A 24,364-nucleotide genomic window follows, 5' to 3' on the forward strand; every position below is an offset into this window, starting at 1 on the left:
TGCAAGAGAGACTCTTGCCAACCCTCCGGCCTTGGGATCAGTTTCCTTCTGAGACCTGAGCTGCAGGATATCAGTGATAGAATTGAGCCCTAGGATTTTAAAATTTCTTTCTTTCTTCCTCCCTCCCTTCCTTCACTCCTCCCTCCCTCCCTCCCTCCTTCCTTCCTTCCTTTCCATAGCAAATACTGTATCTGTCCAAAAAAACTCAAGGGAACAAGGGCCCTCTCTGAGTATATCTGCCCCATAGAAATCTTGATGTGTGTATTGTCCTTCTCTGAACTGTACTAGTTATAAGGATGACACAGTGAGTTCTTGAATGTACATTAGTTTTTCATGTCCTTAAGGCTGTATTTTTTCTGGTAGACTGTATGACTCCCAAGGGAAACGACCAGATCTCACTCCTCCAGTAACTCCTGTACGTCAGCTTGGTGTCCTCTCCTCTGGGATGTCCTGATTGGCCTTATATAATGTTCATGGTCTTTGGTGCCTCATAAACTGGCAGACAGGCATTCGTTTGCAAGAACAGATTTGCTGTGTGGGGAGGGAAGCTTGTGAGGAGATGAGTGTGCAGGGGACTTGATGGAGACAAGACGTCCAGGTGTCTGTTGTTTATCTGATGTTCTGGAAGAGAGTGAGGGCCCAGGACAAGGAGTGGGAGGCAGCTTTGCAGGAGGAACAGGATGAAGTTTGAGTGCAACAGGCAGCCTTGAGGCTAGGTGATGAGGTGCCACAGTGCAACAGGGAGGTCCGGCTCTCAGAGGTTGTAGGGCTTGTGCTGAACATGGCCACAGGTCCTCAGGGAGGGAAATGGAAATGTGGCTTAGTGAATAGCTTTCCTAGGGGGGTGTCTCACAGGCAGCCAACATAGATAACAGAGAAAACAGCAGGAAATTGAGTGGATGGCTTGGAAATACATAGGAAACATTCCAGGGCCTCCCAGAAGTGTTCAGGGATGATGGCAAGGGGAGGTGGGGTCAGTTCTGTGCATGTGTGATTTGTGGAGCTTTTGAGCTCCCAAGTCGAGGTATTAGTTATGCAGTTGGATATTTTCTCTACAATGTGGGAGATAAGCTTGGTTGCTGAGGGTGAATGGAGAAGTATTGAGGTCCAAAGTTTGAGAATGGCAAGTTTGGCAGTGCCATTGCAGAGAAGGGGAGATGGGATTGAGCAGAGAAATTCTGCATTTCTAGAAAGCGTGAGGGCTCCTTGGAAGCCAGTGATCATGTGTTTACAAAGCTGCCCATCTGCCCTGTTGCGAGACTTTCCCAGCAGAACATGGCTGACCCTACGTGAAGTTAATTGTGAATGTCTCTAGGGATGAGTTATGTTGGTTGTGTCCTCAGAAAAGGTAAAGGCAACTCCCACCTGAGGGTTGATAGAGTGTTGCCAATTATGTTCTTGCAAAAATGGAACTGGGCTGAATGAGGAGACACAAGTAAGGGAGAGGGCTGATGCGTGGGGTGGAAGTCAGGGCCAAGTGGGCTAGACGGGCCAACAAAAGTTGCATTAGGCTCATCACAGGTTGCCAAGAGGAGGGAGAAAACTTGAATTTGTGGCTTTGAATATGGAACATCAGGTGAGGCTGAATCCAAGGGGCAGATGGGGAAGAGTTGTGGGGGTCGGAGAACAGAAAGTACACTATTCTGGGGGACATGGAAGTCATTCACTAAAGGGCCAATCCTGGGATGGAGAAGACAGAAGCCCAAATCTTCATGAGTAGGGATTGGTGATGGAAGGGAGTGCACAGTGGCCCCGGGCTTAGAGTGCGGTGGCCCAGCTGAGTGACATTTAACAGAGGGTGTGGAAGATGGTGAGCATGATGTAGAAGTAGTGACTGGAAACACAGCCCACTTCTCGACCCAGAGCCGTGCTGGGCATGAAACTGTAAACCACCACCCTTCAGAGGGCTGCTGGACCAACGTGTCCCCAGGAATCAGAGTCAAGGGAAGGGAGACCTGTACCATTGTGGGCATGGTGACATGCAGAGAGGGGCTCACAGCTAGGCACTGCAGGATGGAAACTTGCCTGCAGGATGAGGGGGTCTGGGCCCCATGGCCAGAAAACTTCCATCTCCAGTCTCAAGGAGGACAGTCACAGAGACTACAGGCACAGCGCACAGCCTGGTGTCAGTAGTGACAATGTCAGTCTTAGGATGATGGTGGTGGGTTTCCCAGCTGTTGGGGGGGGGGGTGCCCTGCTGAACATGTGTGGGTGACGGCCAGGGAGCAAGGGGCATACAACCTGCTGTAGGGTATCCTTTGCTCTCTCCCACGGCCTATTCAGTGCCAGGCATTCTGTGAACTGCCTTCTGTGATCAAACATGCAACAAATGGGAGCTGCCATTGTGCTTCCCATACCCGGAAATAATGACAGGCCTGCAAGAGGCAGAGCTGACGGGTCCATCCTCAGCCTCGCTGCCCAGAGACGGGCACCGCCTGACAAGTGCCCCTCATACACTCACATATCCTTCTAGAGCCTCCCACTGCCACAGGGCCACAGCATTCAGGTGTACATCCTTAGGGCCATTTCCTAGTGTGCTTTCTAGTTACCCCAGCAGGGTGAGAGAGCCAGGTGGGGTGACCTAGGAGGGACCCAAGTCCCCACTAGCAGGGATGCTTCCTTCCACACAATTCCACCTCCCTGCTGGGAACCCCTGATATCTCTGAGGAACTGCCCCCCCCACCCCCGTGCCCCTGCCCCACCCCATGTGGGGCATCCTTAGTGCCTAGTGCCTGAGTGCAGGGGGAGGGGAGTGATGGCCGGAACCATCATTCCTACTCTGCTCTTGCCTGCTAAGGACTCAGGGGAGTCACTTTTCCTCCAGCCTTCAGTCTCAAATCCATAAATTTTAAGAATTGGCAGAAAACCAAATGACCTCAGATGTCCTTTCAAAGTTTTACATTCTGATTTCTAGACAAATAGATCTCAAATTTGAGTGTGCATCAGAATCCCCTGGAGGGCTTGTTAAAACACAGATTGCTGAGCCCTACCACCAGCGTTTCTGATCCAGTATGTCTAGAGTGGGGCTCAAGATTCTGTATTTTGTGCCAGCTCCCAGATGATGCTGGACTGGGATCACATTTTGAGAACTAGCAGACTCAGTTGGATGATCCCAACGAAGAACCCCACCTTCATTAGCACTAACATCACAAAAGAGAACCTCTGCTGTAAACCTGCATCCCCAGAACGGCCCCCAGCCTCCACCCCCCAGTTGTCTCACCCCCTCCCTTATCTTGGAACCAGGCCCTTCGTGGATGGACCCAAGATGGGAGCACATTTCTGGGATAGAGGGCTGACTCAGCCACCCAGGCCTAAAGCCCTCACTTTCTCTCCCACTCCTGCTCCACTGAGCCCATGGAGACACTCAGCCAATATTCTACAACAGAATCGAAATGGTACCACCCCCACAAAGCAGTCCTGTCCTTAGTTGACTCCAAGGTGAAGAGGGAGATTGGAACAGGGCGTCAGGATCATCTCAAGGCAAGCCCAGAGCAAAAGCCAAGAAGCCAGTGTCCACAATAGGAGAAAACAATTAGAAACATAATTAATTCTGCTTTTGTATTCATATCCAGTCTCCAAACTAATTGCTTATTTGTTTAATCTACTTTGGCCAGAAGTGTTACTGAACCAAAAATATTTAATGAGTCAGGCTTCCTAATGTAAAATTCAAGCATATTTCTGCAATGAAATGAGTTTTCATCATCAGAGGGAGAACCTGTTATCTGAGCAATACCTTCTCGACAAAGTTATCTCCTAGAATAGAAATGTCAGAGGAAACCCAATTCCTCATTTGCACAGTCCGTCTGTGTGCAAACTGTTCCTCTTTGTCTTCAGTAACTGGTGTGCCTGAAGTCTTTAGTTGACATTTAAATCTAGATTTTAGTTTTGTCCTAAGAATGCATTTCATGTAAGGAGCAAGATACCCCACCACCCCCAACTCCTCAGTCCCCATCTCATCGCCCACACCTTTTACAAGCACCCATAATTTAGTCTGAGGCCTCAAGGGGACTTTGTGGAGGCTTCCCAGCAGTTTTGGATCTCTCTGTGAGCCCTTCAGAGTCTGGATTGGGAAGATAGGAAAGGGACTGGCTTCAGGGCTCTAGGACTCCTGCTCCTGATTCACCCCGAGCAGCTGAATTGTTCTGTTTCTCCTTTAATGCTTCAGGGAAAATTCTGTTGGGAGAAAGGATTCCATGACTCTTAAAAAAAAAAGAAAAAAGGAAAATTAGAAAACTGCTAATGTCAAGGTAGCATTTCAGCTGAAACCTCCTAGTGAGGTACGGATGACTCCAGCCTCCTGGCCTCTGCCTCTGGGCCACATAGAAGCGCTCCTGTCCCCCAGTCTCCAGGACAGCTATATTCAGACCCAGTCTGTCTTCCTCCCCAGGTAGACTCCACCTGCTCCCCAGTAGGCAGTTCACGGCCTTGCCTCCCCTGCCCCCTTCACCTTTCTCCCTGGAGGGCCACTATTCATGTTAGGTACAGGTACATGATTTTCTGACCCTTTTACTTCCAGTGTCTTTAGAGAAGAGACTGAAAACATTCCACTAAGAGCAAATCTTTATGGAATATCTATTATGTGTTAACACAGTAGGAAGAGGCTAAACACATGACTTCTCCCCTAAAGAGTTTATTCCAGTGATGGAGAGCAGAGATGAGCACCTGGAAAGTTAGATCTGTCCCAAGGTGGCAGTTACAGCTTAATGTGAGTTACTAAAATAAGGGCTTTTAGTGGGGAGGCAGGAGAGAAGGGGTAGGCGTGGTCAAGCTGGGGTTAAGGCAGGGTAGTGTGTGGTTCTGAAGCCTACTGGATTATGAAAAGATGTGTCAGAGATCCCCAAAGCTGGGTTCTGCTGGGACATGGTGTGTGGAGTAGTTAGAGGAAAGCAGTGGGATTTTCTCTGGACCAGTGGGAGGACATGCCTGGACCGACCAGTGGCTGCCACGCTGCTAAAATGGTAGAGCAGACACTGGGACTTTTTCCAATGGGGAACCATTGAAGATTTTTGAACATCAGAGGAACCTGGGTGAATCAAGTTTGGGAAAGATTCATCTGGCTGCACTGTGGTTTGAAGTGAAGAGGCCCAGAAGTGTACAAGAGAGGTGGGGCAGGATATCAGGTGTGAGGAGATACAGGTGACAAGACCAGGAGGGGGACCAGGACAGAGGCAAGGAAGCATCCATGGCCCCTGGGCCTGACTCACACTATCAGATGGGTGGGCCATGACCAATCCTCTCCTCTGAGCCAAAGGTCTCTTTGTCCTCAAGGACAAGGCACCTTATTGTTTACATCCTAGATTACTTCCAAGAAAAACTTTCAGTCCTCTTGAAATGTCACAGGAAACCATCTGTCTTCTGGAGCACTTATCACACCAACCTCTGGGGAACCCTGCCATTAACCTTCCCCTTCTCCAAGCTATTCTTCTCCATCACTTCCATTCTGACTGGGCAGACATGTTTATTTATCCCTTCAAAGATATTTATCAAATAAATACTCACAACTGTCACTGGATTGTGCTTTTCACATTTACCTCCGGAACTTTGCCCAGGCATTGATCTGCATATGTCAGGAGTAGTGGATCAAAAGGAGACTGTGAGGTGGTTGCTAAGACCCCTGGCCTGGAAGACTAGTTCTAAGTGGAAGGAGCTATGGGCCATACAGGGTTTACCCTCAGAACATTTGAAAGATCCATAACATAAGGATTAATACTCCTGTTTTACAGTTGATGAACTTGACCCCAAGAGGTTAAGTAACCTTAATCCAAGATTGCACTATAAGCAGATGGCAGAATGGGAAGCCACATGTCTCTACAGCGCCTCCATGTCCTATAGTTCTTCTCTAGATTTGCCAATTCCTACTGTCCTGGACTGGGCCCTAGGGCCCTGACTGTTCCTTTCCCTGCCTTGTTTACCTCATAGCTGGCGTCTGTGGTCTAACAGACAGCAGGTCATTAGTCCAAAGATGGTTTGGCTGGAAAAGGCTTTTCCAGAAAGAATAGAAGAGGTTATCATTACCATGTGATCCAGCAATTTTGCAATTAGAATATATACCCCCAAAACTGCAAACATAGGTCCACACAGAAACTTGTACATGAATGTTCTTAGCATTATTCGCAACAGCCAAAATGTGTAAACATCTCAAATGTCCATCAACTTAGGGACATGTGTCCTAGAAAAAGCAATGCCTGGGAAGGTAAAGAAGGTTACTAAACTTCAGAGGTGCACCATTCAGTCTGGGACAGCAGCATCTCTCTGAGGGGTCACTGGAAGGACCTTCCCTCTGCTGCAAACACATGGCAGGGCCAGGAGTGCTCCCCCAACCTGCTCAGCATGAGTTATCGTGAGGAAGGAAGGTGGGCTCCTCTTTCCTTGGGCCTCCTTGGCAAGTTCAGATATGAAAGTCTCCCTAAGTGGAGAGGTCATTTATCTTCCAAGAGACTTATGAGGGCTGTCACCTGAGCCAAGGCAGAGGAGACTCAGCTGTGACCTGCACCGTAGCTCCTAAGATGAGTGAGAGGTAGTCTCAGAACAAGGTCGCCCCTGGCACAATTTCTATCTGCAGAAACAACATTGCTGTAGATGCCAAACTTTGAAATCCAAGTTTCATATTTTTACGAACACTTGAGGCATTTTACTACAATAGATCGACTTAATTTTGGACAGTATGTGTTTGTTGCTATTTTTCTTTAAAACTACTTTAAGTACTTTTGTTGTCTTACAATATTTTAACACAGCAAACTGTTATTTATTATTTCTCCAAATGGACTATGGTTAAAACTGTTGAATTATTTTAACACAAAAATCAATTAAGACATTAGGAGGCAATTTTTATTAAACAAAGATAATGCATTAGAACTTAGTACTTGTCCTAGAAAATAAAGCATCAACGCATTCTCATATCTTGGGGTTTGAGATGCTTAATTGTTGGAGGAGGGGGGTATGCCCTTATCAGATAAGGATAACAGAAAGGATCAGCAGAAAACTTTGAATATGACTGAGTTTGTAACTACATTGAATGGCCAAGGAATGTCCTAAACATAAAAGGTATGGTCCAGGTGAACCTGAGATGTGACAGCAATGTTTCCATACATAAAGACTCAAGGTTTCAGATTTGTGGATAACTCCTGGCATAGATTCATGCCACCCTCCCAGACCACAAGCACTGTGATCTCCTTTGGAGCCTTTCTTACCAACAGAAGGCTGAGTGGTGCCTGGCCAGGCCCAGCTCAGAGGCCATAGGTGGTGACCTGTGACCAGTTTGGGTCCAGTTCCACATTTGTCTGGTGTCACTTGTGTGGTTTTTCATAACTTGTAGCCGGGGCCATCCTGTTCTGGCAATTTATCCACATCTCATTTGTCAGCTCAGGCAAGAACATTCTGTACACTTTCTCTGCTGTATGTGATATACTATCTTGGATCTGCCTGCTTCAAAAGCAGTTTGGGAGTATGATCTCCCCAAAGTCTTCGGTGGTGAATAAGAGGCAGTGACTCACGGACTCAGCCTGCCTTTGCATTTTCTCCATCCCCCAACCGCTTGACCAATGGACATTTATTAAGTCTCTCTCTGTTTCTGATTCATTTATTTGTTTGTTTGTTTACTTTTGAGAGACAGAGCATGAGCAGGGGAGGGGCAGAGAGAGAGGGAGACAGAGAATCTGAGGCAAGCCCCAGGCTCTGAGCTGTCAGCCCAGAGCCTGATGTGGGACTCTAACCCATACACTGTGAGATCACGACTTGAACCGAAGTCAGATGTTTAACCTGCTGAGCTACCCAGCAGGCACCCCTGCTTCTGACACATTTAAAGGGCCTCTTATTATTGGTGGTAGCCTCTTTCTTTGGACACTCCTCATTCTGGTTCTGGTTGTTTTTGAACCTAGCTATTTTACTCAGTGCTTGACAGGACATTTTGCCTTGCCTCTCTATTCTCTTCTTTGTATCCTAAATTCTTGTTGGATCCAGCCTCTTTATTTTCCTAAGAAGGAGTGCAGGAAAGTTTTGATGATATTTGGGGATTTCCTCTTTAGGACAAATACATCCTTCTTGAGCCTTTAGCCTTTCTTCCAAATAGTCCCTAGGGTAACTCTTTATTCTTACTTTTTCTAAAGAATGGCCCATATTTATTTCTTTGCTAAATTTCAATGACATTATGAACTCTTTATTTATTTTTTTAATGTTTTTTTTAATTTATTTCTGGGAGAGAGAGAGAGAGAGACAGCGTGAGCAGGGGAGGGTCAGAGAGAGAGGGAGTCACAGACTGAAACAAGCTCCAGGCTCCGAGCTGGCAGTCAGCACAGGGCCCGACACGGGGCTCGAACCCACGAACCACGAGATCATGACCTAAGCGAAAGTCGGACGCTTAACCGACTAAGCCACCCAGGCACCCCTGAACTCTTTATTTTCATTTTCTTCTCTGCATAGAGTATTTAATTTAGTGAAGAGCATTCTTGTGATGCAGAGACCTTTTCAAGCATTCAGTGAAACTTTCTTCATCTGAGAACATAGGTTTATGGAGAAAAGAAAGGACTTACTGTTGAAACCAGGATATTCAGGGTTCAGAGGGGCTGCTGCTTGGCATTAACCTTCCCACCCCTCTCAAATCTGACTTAGTTTTGCTAGGTGGTGTTTGAGTGGATATCTGCACTCATTTTCATTTTCAGTTTTGTTGGAAGCTTTTATAGCATGCAGAACACCAGATTTAGAGGTGGCGTTTGCACTTGGAGAAGGAGGAAAAAAAGTTTGTCGCTGTAGGTGATCACCAGTGTCAGACCACCAAATGTAAGCTGTCTTGGACTTTCAGGGAGGAAGTGTAATATTCTGTTTATCTCTCCCATGTGCTAAATCCCATCTCAATTAAAATGGAAGACATTTAGAGTGACCCGTGTGAAGATGAACAGCCTGCAAGGGGGCCTGTGAACATCTGTCATCACCGTAAATCTGAGCAGTGTAGGCAGCGGTGACCCTAACCCTCTGGCAGCTTCTCCCGGATCCATGTGCTGATTGGCGGCTGGGAGGTCCTTGCTGTCTGTGGCTCTGGGTCGCTTCTGGATCACCCTGCTCTATGATTGCCTCTTTATCACCTGACTCCAGCTACATGCCAAGGATATTCAGGGGAGGGCTGTGGCTTTTTATTATTTATCCTTCTGTCCCCAGTGATTAGAGCAAGGGCCTGGCACAATGTTTGGCAAATATGTTGAGTCTTGAACGATGGTTTTCCAGGGATTAGAGGCAAAAAAAAGAACCACATCCATCAAAATTGTCAAGTCATTAGGGTTAATCTTTCCAATTTTTAATCCATGGTGTTTTAGCTCTCGGGGCAGAGGAGGATCCTAAAAACCAATATGGCGCTGACAGGGTTGGCAGTATAGAAGTCATGTTTCCATGTGAGCCCAAAAGGGCAGCTGGAGCTGCACAGTAAGTGTAGTAGGGTGGGAAGCAGGTTTTCCTGGACCATCTGTGTTGGTGAGCCCACCAGGATCCACCCCCCTGCCCTGACTCCAGAAACTGCCCCAACTTCCTCCTCTCTGGGGCTCTGCACAGTGCGTGCAAGTTCGGGAATGCTGGCCATGAGCCATCCCCACTTACCCATCCAGCCTGTTGCTAACTCTGTGCTCAGTTCCTGGTTTCCTTTTACGTGACTTAGCAGCAGCACTCCACACATCCTCTCCTCCTAGAGACACTCACTGTCACTTGACTTCTAGGTATTCACACTCCCCTGCTTCCTTCTAGCTCATTGGCCTTTCCTTCTCAAGTCCCTTGGCTGTTTTTCCTCTTCTCCTGAACCTTAGATGATATATTCCCTTCTCCTGATTCTCGTGATGATCTCTGTTAGTTCTGCTGCTCTTGGTATCTCTGACAGACCAGTGGATCTACACTGGCATCTCCAGTAAGGACCTCTTATACATGCATTTGCCTACTTTGACCGCTCCTGCTGATGCCTTGCCACATCTCAGCTGATAGCAGCTCACGCCAGAAACTTTGGAGTCATCTTGGCTCTTCTCTTTCTTCCACATCCCACATCCATTGAGATGTTCTAAATCTTTTCGGCATCTGACCACCCCCATTATCACCACCTCCACTGCTCCAAACCCGGTCCAGGTAACCACAGTCTTGCAGCTGGACTATGACAACAGTGTTAAGATGGGGCTTTCAGCTTTTGTGTGGCCCCTGCATTCTATTTTCAGCATCACCTGATGCTGTTAACATGCAAGTCAGATTACGTCACTCCTCTGTTTGCCCCCCTCCCATGGCTCTCCTCACTCAGGGGAGAAGCCATCATCTGTGGCCTCATCTCTGCTCTAGTCCCACTGGCTCTTAGCTATTCCTCTGAAACAACAGGCTGCTCCCAGTTTAGACCTTTACCCTGGCCTTTCCTTCTCAAATGCTTTTTTCCCAGGTGCCTACATGGCCCCTCCCCTCCTCCATCCCCGTGCTGCTGCATCTACTTCTCAAGCAAGGCCTTGCTGACCTCGTAGTTTAGAATGGCAGGCTTCTCCCATAGAGCTTCCTACGTTTGGACAATTCTGTGTCCCTTCCCCCCTGCTCCATTTGTTCCTGTTATACTTAATATTTTAACATACCTTGTGATTGATCACATCTGGCCTTTGACCACTCCCCCTCCCCCACTAGAGAAGAAACTCTGTGAGGGCAGAAGATTGTATTTCACTCACTAAGGACCTCTAGAACCTAGAGTGGTGACTGGCACGTGGCCAAGGCCGAGTGAACATTTGTTTAATTCGTTCATTAACGGACCTGTGCCATGATGCTAAGTTAGGAGGAAGAGAAGGTGCGGTTGATGGTTGAGTTGGGATCAAAAAGTATTTCAGCTTACTAGATTAATAGGCCAAATGTTACTCCATAAAGGTAAAAGCATATGTGTAAACCCATGTAGTCAAACTGACAAACTACAAACAAAAGTTGAGGAACACACCATGAGGAAACCTAAAGGTTATATTTGATAGTGATTTCAGAATCAAATGGTAGGGACATGTTTTTGATCACCCGCCGCCCCCCAAAAAAAAGGCTAATGGTCACCTTAACTGATATCTAGTACACAGATCATGGAAGATACTAGTTTCACCCTAATCTTTGCTGCATAGACAGCAGTGAAAGAATTGGATTTACCTCTGGGCCATATGACTGAAGAGAGATTTAGACAACATGAGCCCCGTTTGGAAAAGAGCCACCTCAGGGGGCAGCATGTCATGGGAGAAATGTTCATAGGATCTGGCTGTTCTTTTCAGCAGGAAAAACTCGGGGGAGCCCTAACTAGCTTCTTTAGCTATTTGACAAGCCATTCGGTGGAAAAGAGAACATTCTCTGTTACTTTAGTCGGTGGAACTGAGATCAGTGAGAAGGATACGAATTTCAGATAGGCAGAGGAAGACATGCAAATCAGTGAGAGCTACCCAAGGATGAAGCCACAGCTCCTAGAGGTAGTGAGCGGCCAGTCCCTGGGGATGCAGTGGGGCCCAGCAGAGAATACTTGATAGGGGGATTCAGAACTGCATTAAATCAGGCCCTCCATGAGGCAGACGCCAAGATGGGATTGGAGGTGAGAGATTGGCTGGGGAGGTGGTAGGGGAGGCCAGAGGAGGCCGGCAGAGCCATCAGATCACAGTGAAGGAGGGAGGGTAGTAAGGAGGATTAGGTGAGGAGACACTTAGACTGCCACGCTGTACAAAGAGACGTTGGTGGGTCCAGTGGGGAGTCTTTGAGTGAAAGCTGCCCAGCAGAGGAGTCAGGAATGGGATTATCAAAGAATCCTTGCTGCTTTTAGTCATTGGCTGGAAGCAGCCCGTGGGACATGGGGCCCTGCATGGATGTGGTTCTGGTTTCAGGGCGCAGCAGCCAGGGCCAAGAGTCAGCTATGCTCCCAGGGGTGGGAGCCCTGAGAGGCACCTTTTCAGGGCCACCCCAAGGTCCCCAGTGGGAACCCTGCGGGGCCTCTGATTCTAAGCCCTCCTAACACCACTTCTCACACTGTGCTCTCTGATGGCTCCCTGGACTGTGGGCATCTTCACAAGTGCTCTGCAGCCCCTCCCCTGGCCTGGGGGCCAGCTCCCTGAGAACTCACTGAGAGCATAGTGAGTAGAGAGCATGGTGATCCTCCATCCCCAGACCAGTAGCCATGTTCTGGAGGGGAATTAACTTAAAGTGAGGATACTAAATGTCAGCCCACCACAGTCCCCCAGAGAACCCCTTGTAAAGTGGAGTTCACACGAGGAAATGACCTTCGTCGCTGCAGAAGTGCCAGGACTAAACGGAACAGCCCCTAAGCAGAGCGCAGACTGAAGCCTCATCCATTATCCGCCTCTTCTCTAGAAAGACAGCCCTCATTTATTATTTCCAGACGGTTTTCATTTTATTTACACCGTGTGAAAAATGTTGAATTGAGAAATAAATAATATTATTTCCTAACAGAGATTTTGGAATCACTTCACAGATTTTGGAGTTATTATCATGTTTCCAAATGTTTGGTTTGTATATCATTTCTTCATTTATATTTGTGAGCTCTTTATTGCCAATGTCCTCATTTGGAAAACTCTGACAAAAGTCTGAATGAACTCAGTTGGTAGTCTGTGTTCATGTCTTTTTGAGAGCTGCCCCCTCTCTTTCTTTTGAAATGCAGCAAAATCTTACATGCAGTTTCAGAAAGAGACATTTGCTAGAACATTCTTTCTATGGCAGTAATTCTGTACTGACCAGTTCTAGCCTCTCATTACCATCCCTTGCCTCCAGGTTCTCTTCTCTACAGGAGTTTAGCCCATTAACGCAAGACTGAGATTCCTTCAAAACCTTATGCTCAAAAACATCCCATTGTGCTTCCTGTCCCACTGGTTGTCATGCCCTCCCTAACTGGCTGTGGCTTCCCCAGGCCACAGTGCTTTCATGTGATTCCTCCAACCATCTCGTCTCTTTGTGGTCAAGCCTTTCTCCTCCCTGCCCAGAAAACATCTTGTCCATTCCAGCCCTGCCCTGACACATTTAGGTCCTCCTGTCCTAAATTACCACCTTTTCTCTCCTTTCTTATCCATCCTCCATACACTATGTAGAACCCAGAGGAAGTTCTGCAGATCAGCTCAGCTGGGAAGAAAGAAAGGATAGGTTCAAACCCAGAGACACTTCTCTCTTCATTTATCTCTGAAAGACGATGTGTTTCATATACTTGAGGATCTGTTCATCTTCCCTGTCTCTTCCTCTCTCCACAGCCCCTTCCACTGTTCCCATCATGCACCAGGTCAGTGCCACCATGAGGAGCATCACCTTGTCGTGGCCCCAGCCGGAGCAGCCCAATGGCATCATCCTGGATTATGAGATCCGGTACTATGAGAAGGTGAGCCAGCTCTGTTCCCAGGCTCGTGAGACCCAGGGCCAGCTACCGTTCAGGGGATGGTGACCATCTGAGGACTGGAGGAAGTTATAAGGGAGGGAGGGATCTGCTGATGGAGGCCAGAGGCTCCTTGGAGAGTTCGTCAGGTCTTCCTTGACAAAAGTCTCCAAAGTCCAGACTCTTCCTGTGCCAACTCAGGAGAGAATCTTCCAGCCTACCACCCTGCTGTCTAAACAGCTCACTGGGCCGGTATGGGCAGAACCAATCCCATTTTTCCCAGTCATATGTTTGCTATATTAATGTAGATGCTGCAAAGATCCAGGTGTCCCCTGAACTTCCCAAAGATTTTGTGGGCTTTGTAGACTTGTGTCCTCTAAAGCTTTTGATCATGTTCTTCCAATATAAGTTTGTTTATTTATAAGTCATATGCATGTACTGCTGCAATAGTATGTTTATAGAAATTAAAGACATGCAAATGGAAATTTTAAAGGATGAGATAGAAATTAATAGAAATTTGTGTGCTGTCCACTAACTGCTCTGTAGCAGCTGCTCCTGGGGCCTGCAGCAGGGTGCTACTACCAGGAGTAGGGAAGTGGTGCCTTGTGGAGCTGCTCCCCTTGGTCTCTGTGGGGGAAGCAGGCCCTCCTTCCCACCATGTTAAACTGCAGCACTTGCAGAATCCCAGGAAAACACTGACCCAACACATCATTCGTAAAGACACCAGATTCATTTTTTGGTTCAGCAAAAATTTATTCAGTGCCTGCTATTTGGCAAGTACTATTCCAGGATGTATTAATGATCCAAACAAAGATTCCTGCCCTCAGAGAGCTTACTTTCCAACAGAAGGAGACAGAAAATGAACATTTTAAGAGGCCTATTCAGCTGTTCCACTAAAAACAGTCCTGCTAGATTACAGTCAACTAGAACAACAGTGATGGTGGCTTGATCAGGATGGAAGGAGATGGCGGGCGAAGCAGAGTAGATTCTAAATATATAAACTAACGACAGAGCAACGGCATTTCTAACAGTTTGGACTTCAGATGTGGGAGGGTGTCCAATAGAAGGATGCAGCCACCATTGACTTAAAGGGGACTTGTTATGGTAGAGCATGTTTGTGGCAAGGGAAGGGACAGAAGTTTAGCTTGATGTCTAAAAGACCTCTGAGGTAGCCAAGTAGTGCAGGCAGCTAGATGTCCTTGCCTGGAGCTCAGGAGAGAGGCCGGGTCGGAGAAGTCAATCTGGAAGCTGTCAGTATGTAAATGAGCCTGGCAGAACTCTCCAGTGGGTCAGTGGAGGGAGGATCAGGGACCGAGACTCACAGTCATCCAGCATGAAGGCAGGGTTGAACAGTGGCCCATGACTGCCTGGGGAAGGAGCGCCCTAGTTTCTAGTGCCCTCGATAACTAACCAGCTGAGCAGCTGTGGTCAAATTATGTAACCACTCTGGGTCACATTTTTCACATTTGTGAAATAATAGCAATTTATGTCCCTAAAAGTGGAGGGCCAGATGGATCACCAGTCCATTCTGTGAGGACCTACACCCTTCTGCCTGGTGGCCAAACTTGCAAACAAGGTGAGGATTAGCTAGTGTTCTATTCCATTTAGAGGATATTGGGTTTTGTAGACAGTTTATTCAGATAATTCAGTGAATTGGGGATAATTTAAACCATCTGAATTCATAAGCAACCATTATATCCAACCAGCTTTGAATTGGGAGCCTTTGTTTGCTAGATATTTTTTATCAGTTAATAAAGTAAATGTTGGCTTTCCACAGTGTTTTAGACCAATCTTTCTGGACCAGTTGTCCATACAGTCTCATTTCATCATCAGAATTGACTTAAGAGTTTGATAGAGTCATTTGTGGCCAGCATATGATGCAATGTCAGAATCACAGAAAGACTCTAACAGTGCCCCTTCCCACACACACTTGAACTTGAGCCTTATAAGCTCTCTTCAGAAAAACAATAGTAATTTCTCCCTAGTCTGCTCCTCTTGGGTGCCAGCAGCTTTATAAGCATTATCTACTTTTCTCCTCACTACTCGGTGTGGTCAATATTAGTATCATTGCTATGGGTAAAGAAACCAGTGCACAAAGTAGTTCAAAATAGGACAAAACTTGCCCACGACCACATAGCTAGGAACGGAGACTGTCACAAGTGGCAGTTCTGGAGAGCAGCTACGTACATGGGAGCCACTGGCCTCCCACTTCATCTGCCCTGCCAAAGGCACCCACCCCAGCATAGGTGTGGGCTTTGTGACAGGCTCCTGCTTGTATCCCCTGGCTCCTGGTTCCCCAGTCCACACCCAAGCTCCTCTGCTACTTTTCCCTTTACGTGCAAACCTTCTCTTTTGAAACACTGTAATTAACTTCAACTCTTGATGCCATGAAGGAAGCTTATTCTCCCATTTCAGACCACGTCCCTACTTCTCCGTAATTTATACTAATTATTAACAGACACACATGCACAGCAGCTCAGTGCCTGAGGCAGCTTCCACACCTCAGTGAAGCATATTATTGTCCTCACTCCAGAGGATAAAATGCTTTCCTTGGAAACACAGAAGGTTCTTTGCCAAAGCATTGGTTACCATTCAGTATGTTACTAGGGAACTCTCCTTCACTTATAAAGTGCTTGACTGTAAGATCTGTTACATTGCCTGGACCGTTTCTAATACAAATAAAGAAAAGGACATTACCCCGTGAGGGTATTTTGAAATAACCACAGTGGTCATAAATCATCATATATTGCGTACTTGTTATGTGCCAGATATTCGCAGACACATTAGCTCTGATCTTGAAAAGAAATGAAAAGAAAGATACTTGAAAGCCAGGTATAACCAATTTGTAAGTGATGGAACTAAGTCGCAGAAAGGTTAAGTGACTTAGCCATGACCACAAAGAATCAAAACTCTGGACGTTTTTGTTATATTTCAGTGGTACAACCTTCTGAGTTCAGTAAGGAACTGGATAATAATCATGCTGATGCCGAGGATCTCAAAATTAATGTGACCTGTGGAATAAGGGAGTGTATCTTAATTTTAAATCCAAATGCTTATAAGCAGAATGATCTGCCTACCTGCTCCACAAGGCTGGCAAATGCTGGTCTTTAGAAAATGCAAACACAGTAGAACTCAGCCCAGTAGATATCCTGGATTCACCCCGAAGAAATAAAACCCCCATTCCTCCGTTCTGTGCCACTTCTTCTAAGCCAGGAAGTCAACAGAGTTCTTCCATAAAGGACAAGATAGGAAATATTTTAGGTTTGTGGCCATTTAGTCTCTGTCCCAACTACTCAACTTGCCTTTGTAGAAGAAAAACAGCCGTAGGCAATATATCAGAAGGTGGACATGGTTGGGTTCCAATAAGACTTTGTTTACAAGAACAGGTAGCTAGCCATGGACTGTAGTTTTCCAACCCCTGCAAACTCACCCTGGGCCTCCTACCTCACATCGCCCTCTTATTTTTTTTTCCCCCTTTTTTTCTTTTTTTAAAATAGTTTATTGTCAAGTTGGTTTCCATATAATACCCAGTGTTCATCCCCACAGGTGCCCTCCTCCATGCCCATCTCCCCCCTTCCCCTCCCCTCCACCCCCATCAGCCCTCTTGATTTATGCTTGGAACACCTTTCGATTTCAGCTCTATAAATAGAATCGATGAGGCTTTCGCCTCCTCCAACAGCTCATTAATAGAGACCTCAGATGCCATCGAGCTGATGACACTCCCAGAGCCTCTCCATGTTCATCTCCTTCCCATTTTCATATGCTTCCATTTATCATCCTCTCTTGTTTACTGTCTTGTAGCACTTTTCACTCCTGGTGTCAGCGCTTGTAGGCGAACCATGGGAGGGGCATCTACATCTGCTCTCAGCTGTCTTCATGATTAAGCGCTTAGATGCTCACTTGCTCTTCATAATAACTGTCTGGGCCAGAATGGGCTGGTTTAGGCCTTGGGAATTTCTACCCTTCAAATTTTAGGATCATTTTCTCCTAGAAACTCTTTCAGGCCTTGGCAATATCTTGTGCTCAATCAATTGGTTCCAATAACTGGTCTGAAGTGTGGTGTTTATTCATTCATTTAGCACTGAACCCTTTAGCACCCTGGCAGTTTGGTGCCAGCCCTGGGCTACAGGTTGGGGACGGTAGACCTCTCACATGCTTACGGAATCAGTCATGAAACAAAGAAACAAACAAACCAAGCCCTTGCTCTTTGCTCTCACTCATTTGCCTGAAGTTTGATTAATGGGTTTGAAAGAAAACAAGGATTAATACTCATTTTAATCACTGAACTTCTTGAAGAATGTGTGGGCTCTAAAGCGATAATGGGTTAATGTTTTGTCCTCACATTCCAAATACTAATATGCTTAAAGACAGTTTTCAGTAAGAAAGCCATGTAGTCAATCTTTCACTTCTTTCAAGCAGTGCCTAATTCCACAGATTCCAGTAAAACCGGAGAATCCAGCTACCCGGATTTTGTAGCAAAGGGATTTTGTCCTAATTTGCAAGGTGATTAGATGATTTTTATAGTGTCAGGTCTTAGATCTCCAGTGTGTTAGGACAGTAATGACCAACCTTCTGGCTAATATCCCTTCTATAGTGGGCAGTCTTCTTTCTGGTGGATCCCTGATTGGGGGTGGGGGTGAGGGGATCCTCCCTCTCTTTAAATAGATCAAATAGCAATCCCTCCCAGGGGTCAGTGGATAGCCCATTCATGAGGATGAGCGTGTAACCTTCGACTGTCTATTCAAGCTGACTTCTAGCCTGTGGTTTCTAAAAAGTGCTTCCGAAGCATGTGTCCCCACCCCAATGTGTCCCCACACTCCAGATAGGCCCAGTTGCTTGCAGGCTCCTGATGTCTTTGGGCCTTGCTTTCATGTGTTCTGTTCAGTTCTCACTCTCCACATTTGACCATGTGGCTGATTTCTTTCACCTTTTTCGTGACTCGACTAATGTCACCTCCTGATTGCCTTACCAGCCCGAGCTGGGTGACCCTCTGCTCTTTCCCCACAACACCCTAAGTGGCCTTCTGCCAAGTCACTCAGTCAGCACCGCTGTCAGTATCTGAGTATTTTCTGGTCCACCCTACAAGGTTTTGCATCCCCAAGGAGAGGGGTCGTGCCTTGGTCCCTGCAGCTGTGTGTAGGTAGCCCCCAGAACGTGGTAGTATGTCATAAATGTGGCTGCCTGGCTAAATGACTGAGTGAATGCACAACAGGTCACTTCTGCCTTTGCAGGGTAGATGTTTGCATATTTTAAAACAATGGCAGGGTTTTTTTTTATCATTGCACTGTATTCTTTTGTCCTGGCCCAACTCCCCAGAATTCTGTTGCTTGTCTGAGGATGTGGCTTACACATCTCTTGCCATCAGCTCTCCCCTCATTTGTCACCATGCCCCTCAAACCATTGTGCCTAGAACTCATCACAAAACCCTAGATCTGCACACGGGACTTGGGGGCTTCCCTCTCAGTGACCTAAGCTCTTCATTTTCACCAATGTCCCCATTTCGCTCTGAGGCTGATGGTATAGACAGGGGCAGGCCCAGATTTGCAACTTTTGTTCCTGCACACTTGGAGATAACCCAGTCTCCATGATGCACACATGAAAATGATCAGAGGCCAGGCTGGTGTATATGAGGGAGCTGAAAGGAGGGTGTAAAGATAAAGGACAGTAATGAACAGAGTCCATGGGAAGAAGGGGCATTAGAGATGTAGGCATAAGGAAACTGCAGGTTGCAGAAGAGCACTGAAGAGAGGCATTTTAGACTCTGGGAAAACCACCTAAGCAAAGGCCCTGGGACTGGGGGTGTGGCCTTTAGAGGGACAGGGAGGTGGCAATATGGGGGATGTGAGAGACTGGAATTGCTTCATAATGAGGACCCAATAAACCTAGATTTAGGAGTTTTGTTTTTATCTGATAATAACTTTAGGGAAGGTCAGAGATTTTTTTATTTTATTTTATTTTATTTTTGAGAGAGAGAGGGAGAGAAAATGTGAGCATGAGCAGGGGAGGGGCAGAGAGAGAGGGAGAAACAGAACTTGAGGCAGGCTCCAAGCTCCATGCTGTCAGTACAGAGCCCCCACGTAGGCTCGAACTCACTAACTCTAAGACCATGACCTGAGCCAATATCAGACGCCTAACTGACTGAGCCACCCAGGCGCCCTGTTAGAAAAGAAGTTTGGATTTGGTGGAGGGAGTAGCTAGAATAAAAGATAAGAGGCTGCAAAAGTCTAGGCAAAAACCAAATGTTACATTACATAAGATTAGCAGTAAAGAGGGGCGCCTGGGTGGCTCAGTCGGTTAAGTGTCCGACTTCGGCTCAGGTCATGATCTCACAGTTCGTGGGTTCGAGCCCTGCATCGGGCTCTGTGCTGACAGCTAGCTCAGAGCCTGGAGCCTATTTCAGATTCTGTGTCTCCTCTCTCTGCCCCTCCCCTGCTCACGCTGTCTCTCTCTCTCAGAAATAAAAAAAAAAGTTTAGCAGTAAAGAGAGGAAGCATCCTTTAAGGGCACCAGGCATGGGCAGGGGAGTCAGAAGGCTGAGAAAAAGGAGCAAAATCTGTGCACACCAGAGGACACTCATGTGCAGATAACAGAGACACAGAGACTGTAAAAGACAGGGCAGAAGGTGCCAGGGAGAGTGATGGGGATGGAGGGCTGACCCTTGAATATGTGAGAAGGGACAGGGTCTGTTCTCCAGGAAGAAGAGACATGTCCTCCTGATGCTGGTGGAGAGGGAACTGGAAGTTGGGACACAGACACAGGCCAAAGTGAAGACAGAAGCAGGTATGGGAGGTGGCTTGGCATGGCCTCAGGCTCTGCAGCAGAGTGGACACTAAATCACTCTGCTAAGGACTAGGACTTGCGGGAGCTTAAGGGGTGATCTAGAATAGCCATGGTGAGGAGATACTGAGTGAGGAGAGAAAAAACAAGACTTCAACAGAAGTGAGACAAAGGACGGGGGCACCTGGGTGCCTTAGTCAATTAAGTGTCTGACTTTCAATTTCAGCTTAGGTCATGATCTCACAGTGCATGAGTTTGAGCCCTGTGCCAGGCTCTGTGCTGACAGTGGGAAGCCTGCTTGGGATTCTCTCTCTCCCTCTCTCTCTGCCCATTCCCCCACTCATGTCCCCCCCCCCATCTCTCTCTCTGTCTCTCTCTCAAAATAAATAAACCTTAAAAAAATAAAAAATGTGCAACAAAGGGCTGATGCTTCCCAGCTTGCTTCTACTGACATCAGAGACACGACAGGATTTTGCAGAGCTGAATGTGCACTGAACCCTGGATGAGGAACAACTAGAAGATGACAATGAGCCCCCCAGCCTAGCCCTGAGATACTAGCCACTTGCTCAGAGCCTTCGTTTTAGAGCATGGCCACCTCAGGACACAGAGCTGATCCTTCATTCATTCCCTTGGTCCAGGCCAGACTGTCCCCCATTCAGAGGGAGGGCCTGGGGCTGGTGGCAGCTTCTAGCAGATGTGTAGGACCAAGATGTGTGCTCTAGGGTGGAGCAGGTGTGGACTCAGCCCCCAGGAGGAGACCGCAGACTGTTCTCCTCACTCTCTTTCAGGAACACAATGAGTTCAACTCCTCCATGGCCAGGAGCCAGACGAACACGGCGCGGATTGACGGCCTACGGCCGGGCATGGTGTACGTGGTGCAAGTACGTGCCCGCACGGTGGCGGGCTACGGCAAGTTCAGTGGCAAGATGTGCTTCCAGACACTGACGGATGGTAAGAGGCAGGCCAGTGCAGTGGTACAGGGCCAGCACTTGGGGGAGGGGAGGCAGCCCCGAGAAGCTGCCAAGTGCCAGCCTCTCACTGGATTCCAGTGTGACCCCCTTGGAAGGCTTTGCCTTGGGGAGGGCGTGGGAGCATGTGCTCTTGCATCATTCACAAGGCAGGGCACCCTTCTCAAGTCTGGCCTGTTTCTCTCCTAACATCGCTGGGGTTTGCCTTCAGTGGGTCTCTGTACCACATGCAGAGAGGTGCCGCCATGAGACCCACACGCACCTCAGGGCTCATGTGCCCTCCTGCCTCAGGACCAGGGACCAGATGCTGCCGTTGTTTTGCACTCACTCCCACTTCACCCCTCCGTTCTGGGTGACTGGGAGCTGAGCTCACAACCCAAGTGCACAAGATAAGGTCTCCAGGAAGGACACGGAGGGGCAAATTTGGGGATGCAGCAGTCCCATGTGCCCAGTGTCTCAGCCTATTTGAAACACTCTCACATGTGATTCTCGTCATATATCTCCAGTGATAACACACAGACGCTGTCTTCTAAACCATTCCCCAGGCCAGAAAGCCTGTCACCCAACATACTTCCATCTTTGGGCTTTGTTAGTTCCCCACTGTGACAGTCTCTTCCAGTCCTCTGAAACCAGGCTTTTAAATGGTTATGAAAACCTGATTTCCCTATAGCCTGAGCACTGAGCATGGGGTATCTGCCTGTGTTCCCTCACTCTTTTTCTTAGCCAGCCGTTTACCACGGCATATGCTTTCATTTATCTACTCACTATCTGTTTTATTTATTCATTTGCGAGCTGTTGCCTTATCATTTTCCAAATACCAGTCTCTTCTCAATGCCCTCAACTGAAAGCCTTTAATTTTTTGCTTATTACTTAAATTATATCCAAAACAATCTGCCCTTACGTAACATTTTATTTTAGGTTGGCACTCTCTGACTAGGCACATAATAGGACTTGAGGTTTGATATTGACTCACATTATAATTTTTAACAATTTGAAAATTCACCAGAAACATTTAAAATCACAGGATTTCATATGCAAACCATTATATGCATTTTATTGTGAAAAACTGCAAAGAAGCCATTGCTGGTGGGCATTGTAGGGGGAGGGCCGTGCCCCTGAGCTGAGAGGTGGCTGCCTCCGTGGGGTGCTTGCCCCTTCCCAGTGATTTGTACCCGGATGCTTTAATGTGAGTTGTCTGGCTTCTATAGGATTGGAGTTTGCAGCTCGTTTTGAGTTCTTTTTAGGTGAATCTTCGCTCATGTTTTGAAGATGGTGAGATGGGGTGAAAAGCAAGCCAATTTATTCAGATTAATAATGCTGCCGGAATGAAAAGAACGCCGGCTGTCTCCTGTTCCTTAAGGATTCTGTCTCCTCTTTGCACCTCACTTACCATCTAGATTTATGGGCACTGTGGCACCAGGAAGTACACAGGATTAAAAACCCAAAACTCAGAATGCTCTGAGCACTGGTCTCTTGGCAATTCTGCTAGACAAATCAAGAAGTAACAAATTTCTCCCAAGAAGACTATTCCTTTTACATTTGGCAGTTAAGTTTTATAAACCCAAGAGGGGCTAGATATAAGAGAGTTTTGGTAAATGGCCAAATTCAGGAGTATTTATCTTAATGACTGAGGTTTGCACATTGGTAGTAATTATGTTCACTGAGGCTTCAGGCCATCTTCAGCACAAAGGTGAGGCTGAAGGTTGATCAGTGATAGGGTCATTGGAGCAGGGAGGGCCTATAGGATTCCACCCAGGGTCAAAGACCACGCTTTAGGCAGGTTTGACCTCCACCTAACAGCAGAGCAACCATGGTCCTGGGCTGCTATTAGCTACAGTGTGCTAACCTTTGACTTAGATGCGTTTTTTAACCCATTCATAAAGCAGGATATCTGAATGTTTATCAAACAGTCCAGGCGATTCTTATGCTCCCCGGTGTTTGAGAATCATCCTTCAACTCTGTGAGCGGAGGAAGACACTTCTAAAGATAAGGATGTTGGTTCTTGAAGTCTCTCACTCTCTAGAAATCAATTTTAAAGACTGAAGGTCACATTGCTTTATGAAGTTTTTAAGTTATAAAGATGTTTTTTATGGACTAGTCATTTTGNCACTTACTTGGGCGGGGGGGTGGGCAGAGAAAGAGAATCCCAAGTGGGCTCCACAGTCAGTGCAGAGCCCAGTGTGGGTCTCAAACTCCCAACCCATGAGATCAAGACCTGAGCTGAAACCAAGGGTTGGATGCTCAACTGACTGAGCCACCCAGGCACCCCTCTCTGCCCCCAATTTTTTTTAAAAACACATGTTATAGAAAGTTCTCAGCTGAAAGCTGAGAGAAACTGAAACTCTGCTTTCAGTCTTTAAAATGTATGTCTATAGAGTGGCCTTGAGAACAATATCCTTATCTTTGGAAGTCTCTTTCTCCCCCCACAGAGTTGAACGGTGATTCCTAAACTTTGGGGAACATGAGAATCGCCTGGAACATTTGGTAAATATGGAGATAGTCTGCTCGTCACTCAAAGATTCTGATTCAGCAGATCTCAGGAGGAACCCAGAAAAAAAAAAGTCATGGTTAATTATCAGGCTTAGGTGATTCTGATGCAGGACATGGAGAACTTCACTTCAAGGGCTATTGTCATTAGGGTTACCAAGTAAAATACAGAACAGCTGGATAAACTTGAATTTCAGATAAAGAACCAACAATACTTTAGTCTAAGTATCTCCCATGCAATGTTTGGGTATACTTATACTAAAACATTATTTATTGTACATCTGAAATTCAGATTTAACTGGTCAGCCTTTTAAATAGTGTGTCTGGCAACCCTAGTTGTAATAGAACATATTACAAGCTTGATCTCCATATGCCTCACTCCTTGATGCCAAGTGAGGAAATAACCACAATAATAATAATAGTAATAGCCAGCTAGGCCAAGTGTTTTCTATGGATTAAGGAAAAGAGTATTAGGATTTGGGGCACCCATGATCATACGGACATTGCAAAAGGTGCCTCACATAATTTGATTTATTATTATTTATTTTAGCAGAAAGGAATCTGAGGGTCAAAGAGACTAAAGACTTTGTCCAAGATCACAGAGCTCACATGTGGTAAAGCCAGGGTTTAGAGGAGCTCTGTTCACCTCTGTGACTCAGGGGCTTCCTTTTCACCTGTGTAATATAGCACGGTTCTAACCTCGGCGGAAGCCTTGATGCTGTTCCTCTTGAGTGGGAACTTTGGAGCGCCAGGCCACTTCTCCGGTGTGTCTTCATCCTCCACAGCTCCTGGTGTAGCACCTGCT

General features: G+C 46.8%; 1 protein-coding gene across 1 annotated transcript in view; it reads left to right on the forward strand.

Moving 5' to 3' along the window:
- The window catches only part of EPHB1 (EPH receptor B1), a 405,640-nt gene that overhangs the window by 296,173 nt on the left and 85,103 nt on the right, over positions 1 to 24,364 (forward strand). The window contains exons 6-7 of the mRNA XM_077752332.1: positions 13,209 to 13,333; positions 20,893 to 21,055. Coding sequence (XP_077608458.1) covers positions 13,209 to 13,333; positions 20,893 to 21,055 — 288 coding nt within the window. The remainder of the gene's footprint in view (positions 1 to 13,208; positions 13,334 to 20,892; positions 21,056 to 24,364) is intronic.

Source organism: Crocuta crocuta, unplaced genomic scaffold, assembly GCF_008692635.1.
Source record: "Crocuta crocuta isolate KB4526 unplaced genomic scaffold, BGI_CrCroc_1.0 scaffold580, whole genome shotgun sequence".
In the NCBI taxonomy this organism is placed as follows: Eukaryota; Metazoa; Chordata; class Mammalia; order Carnivora; family Hyaenidae; genus Crocuta; species Crocuta crocuta.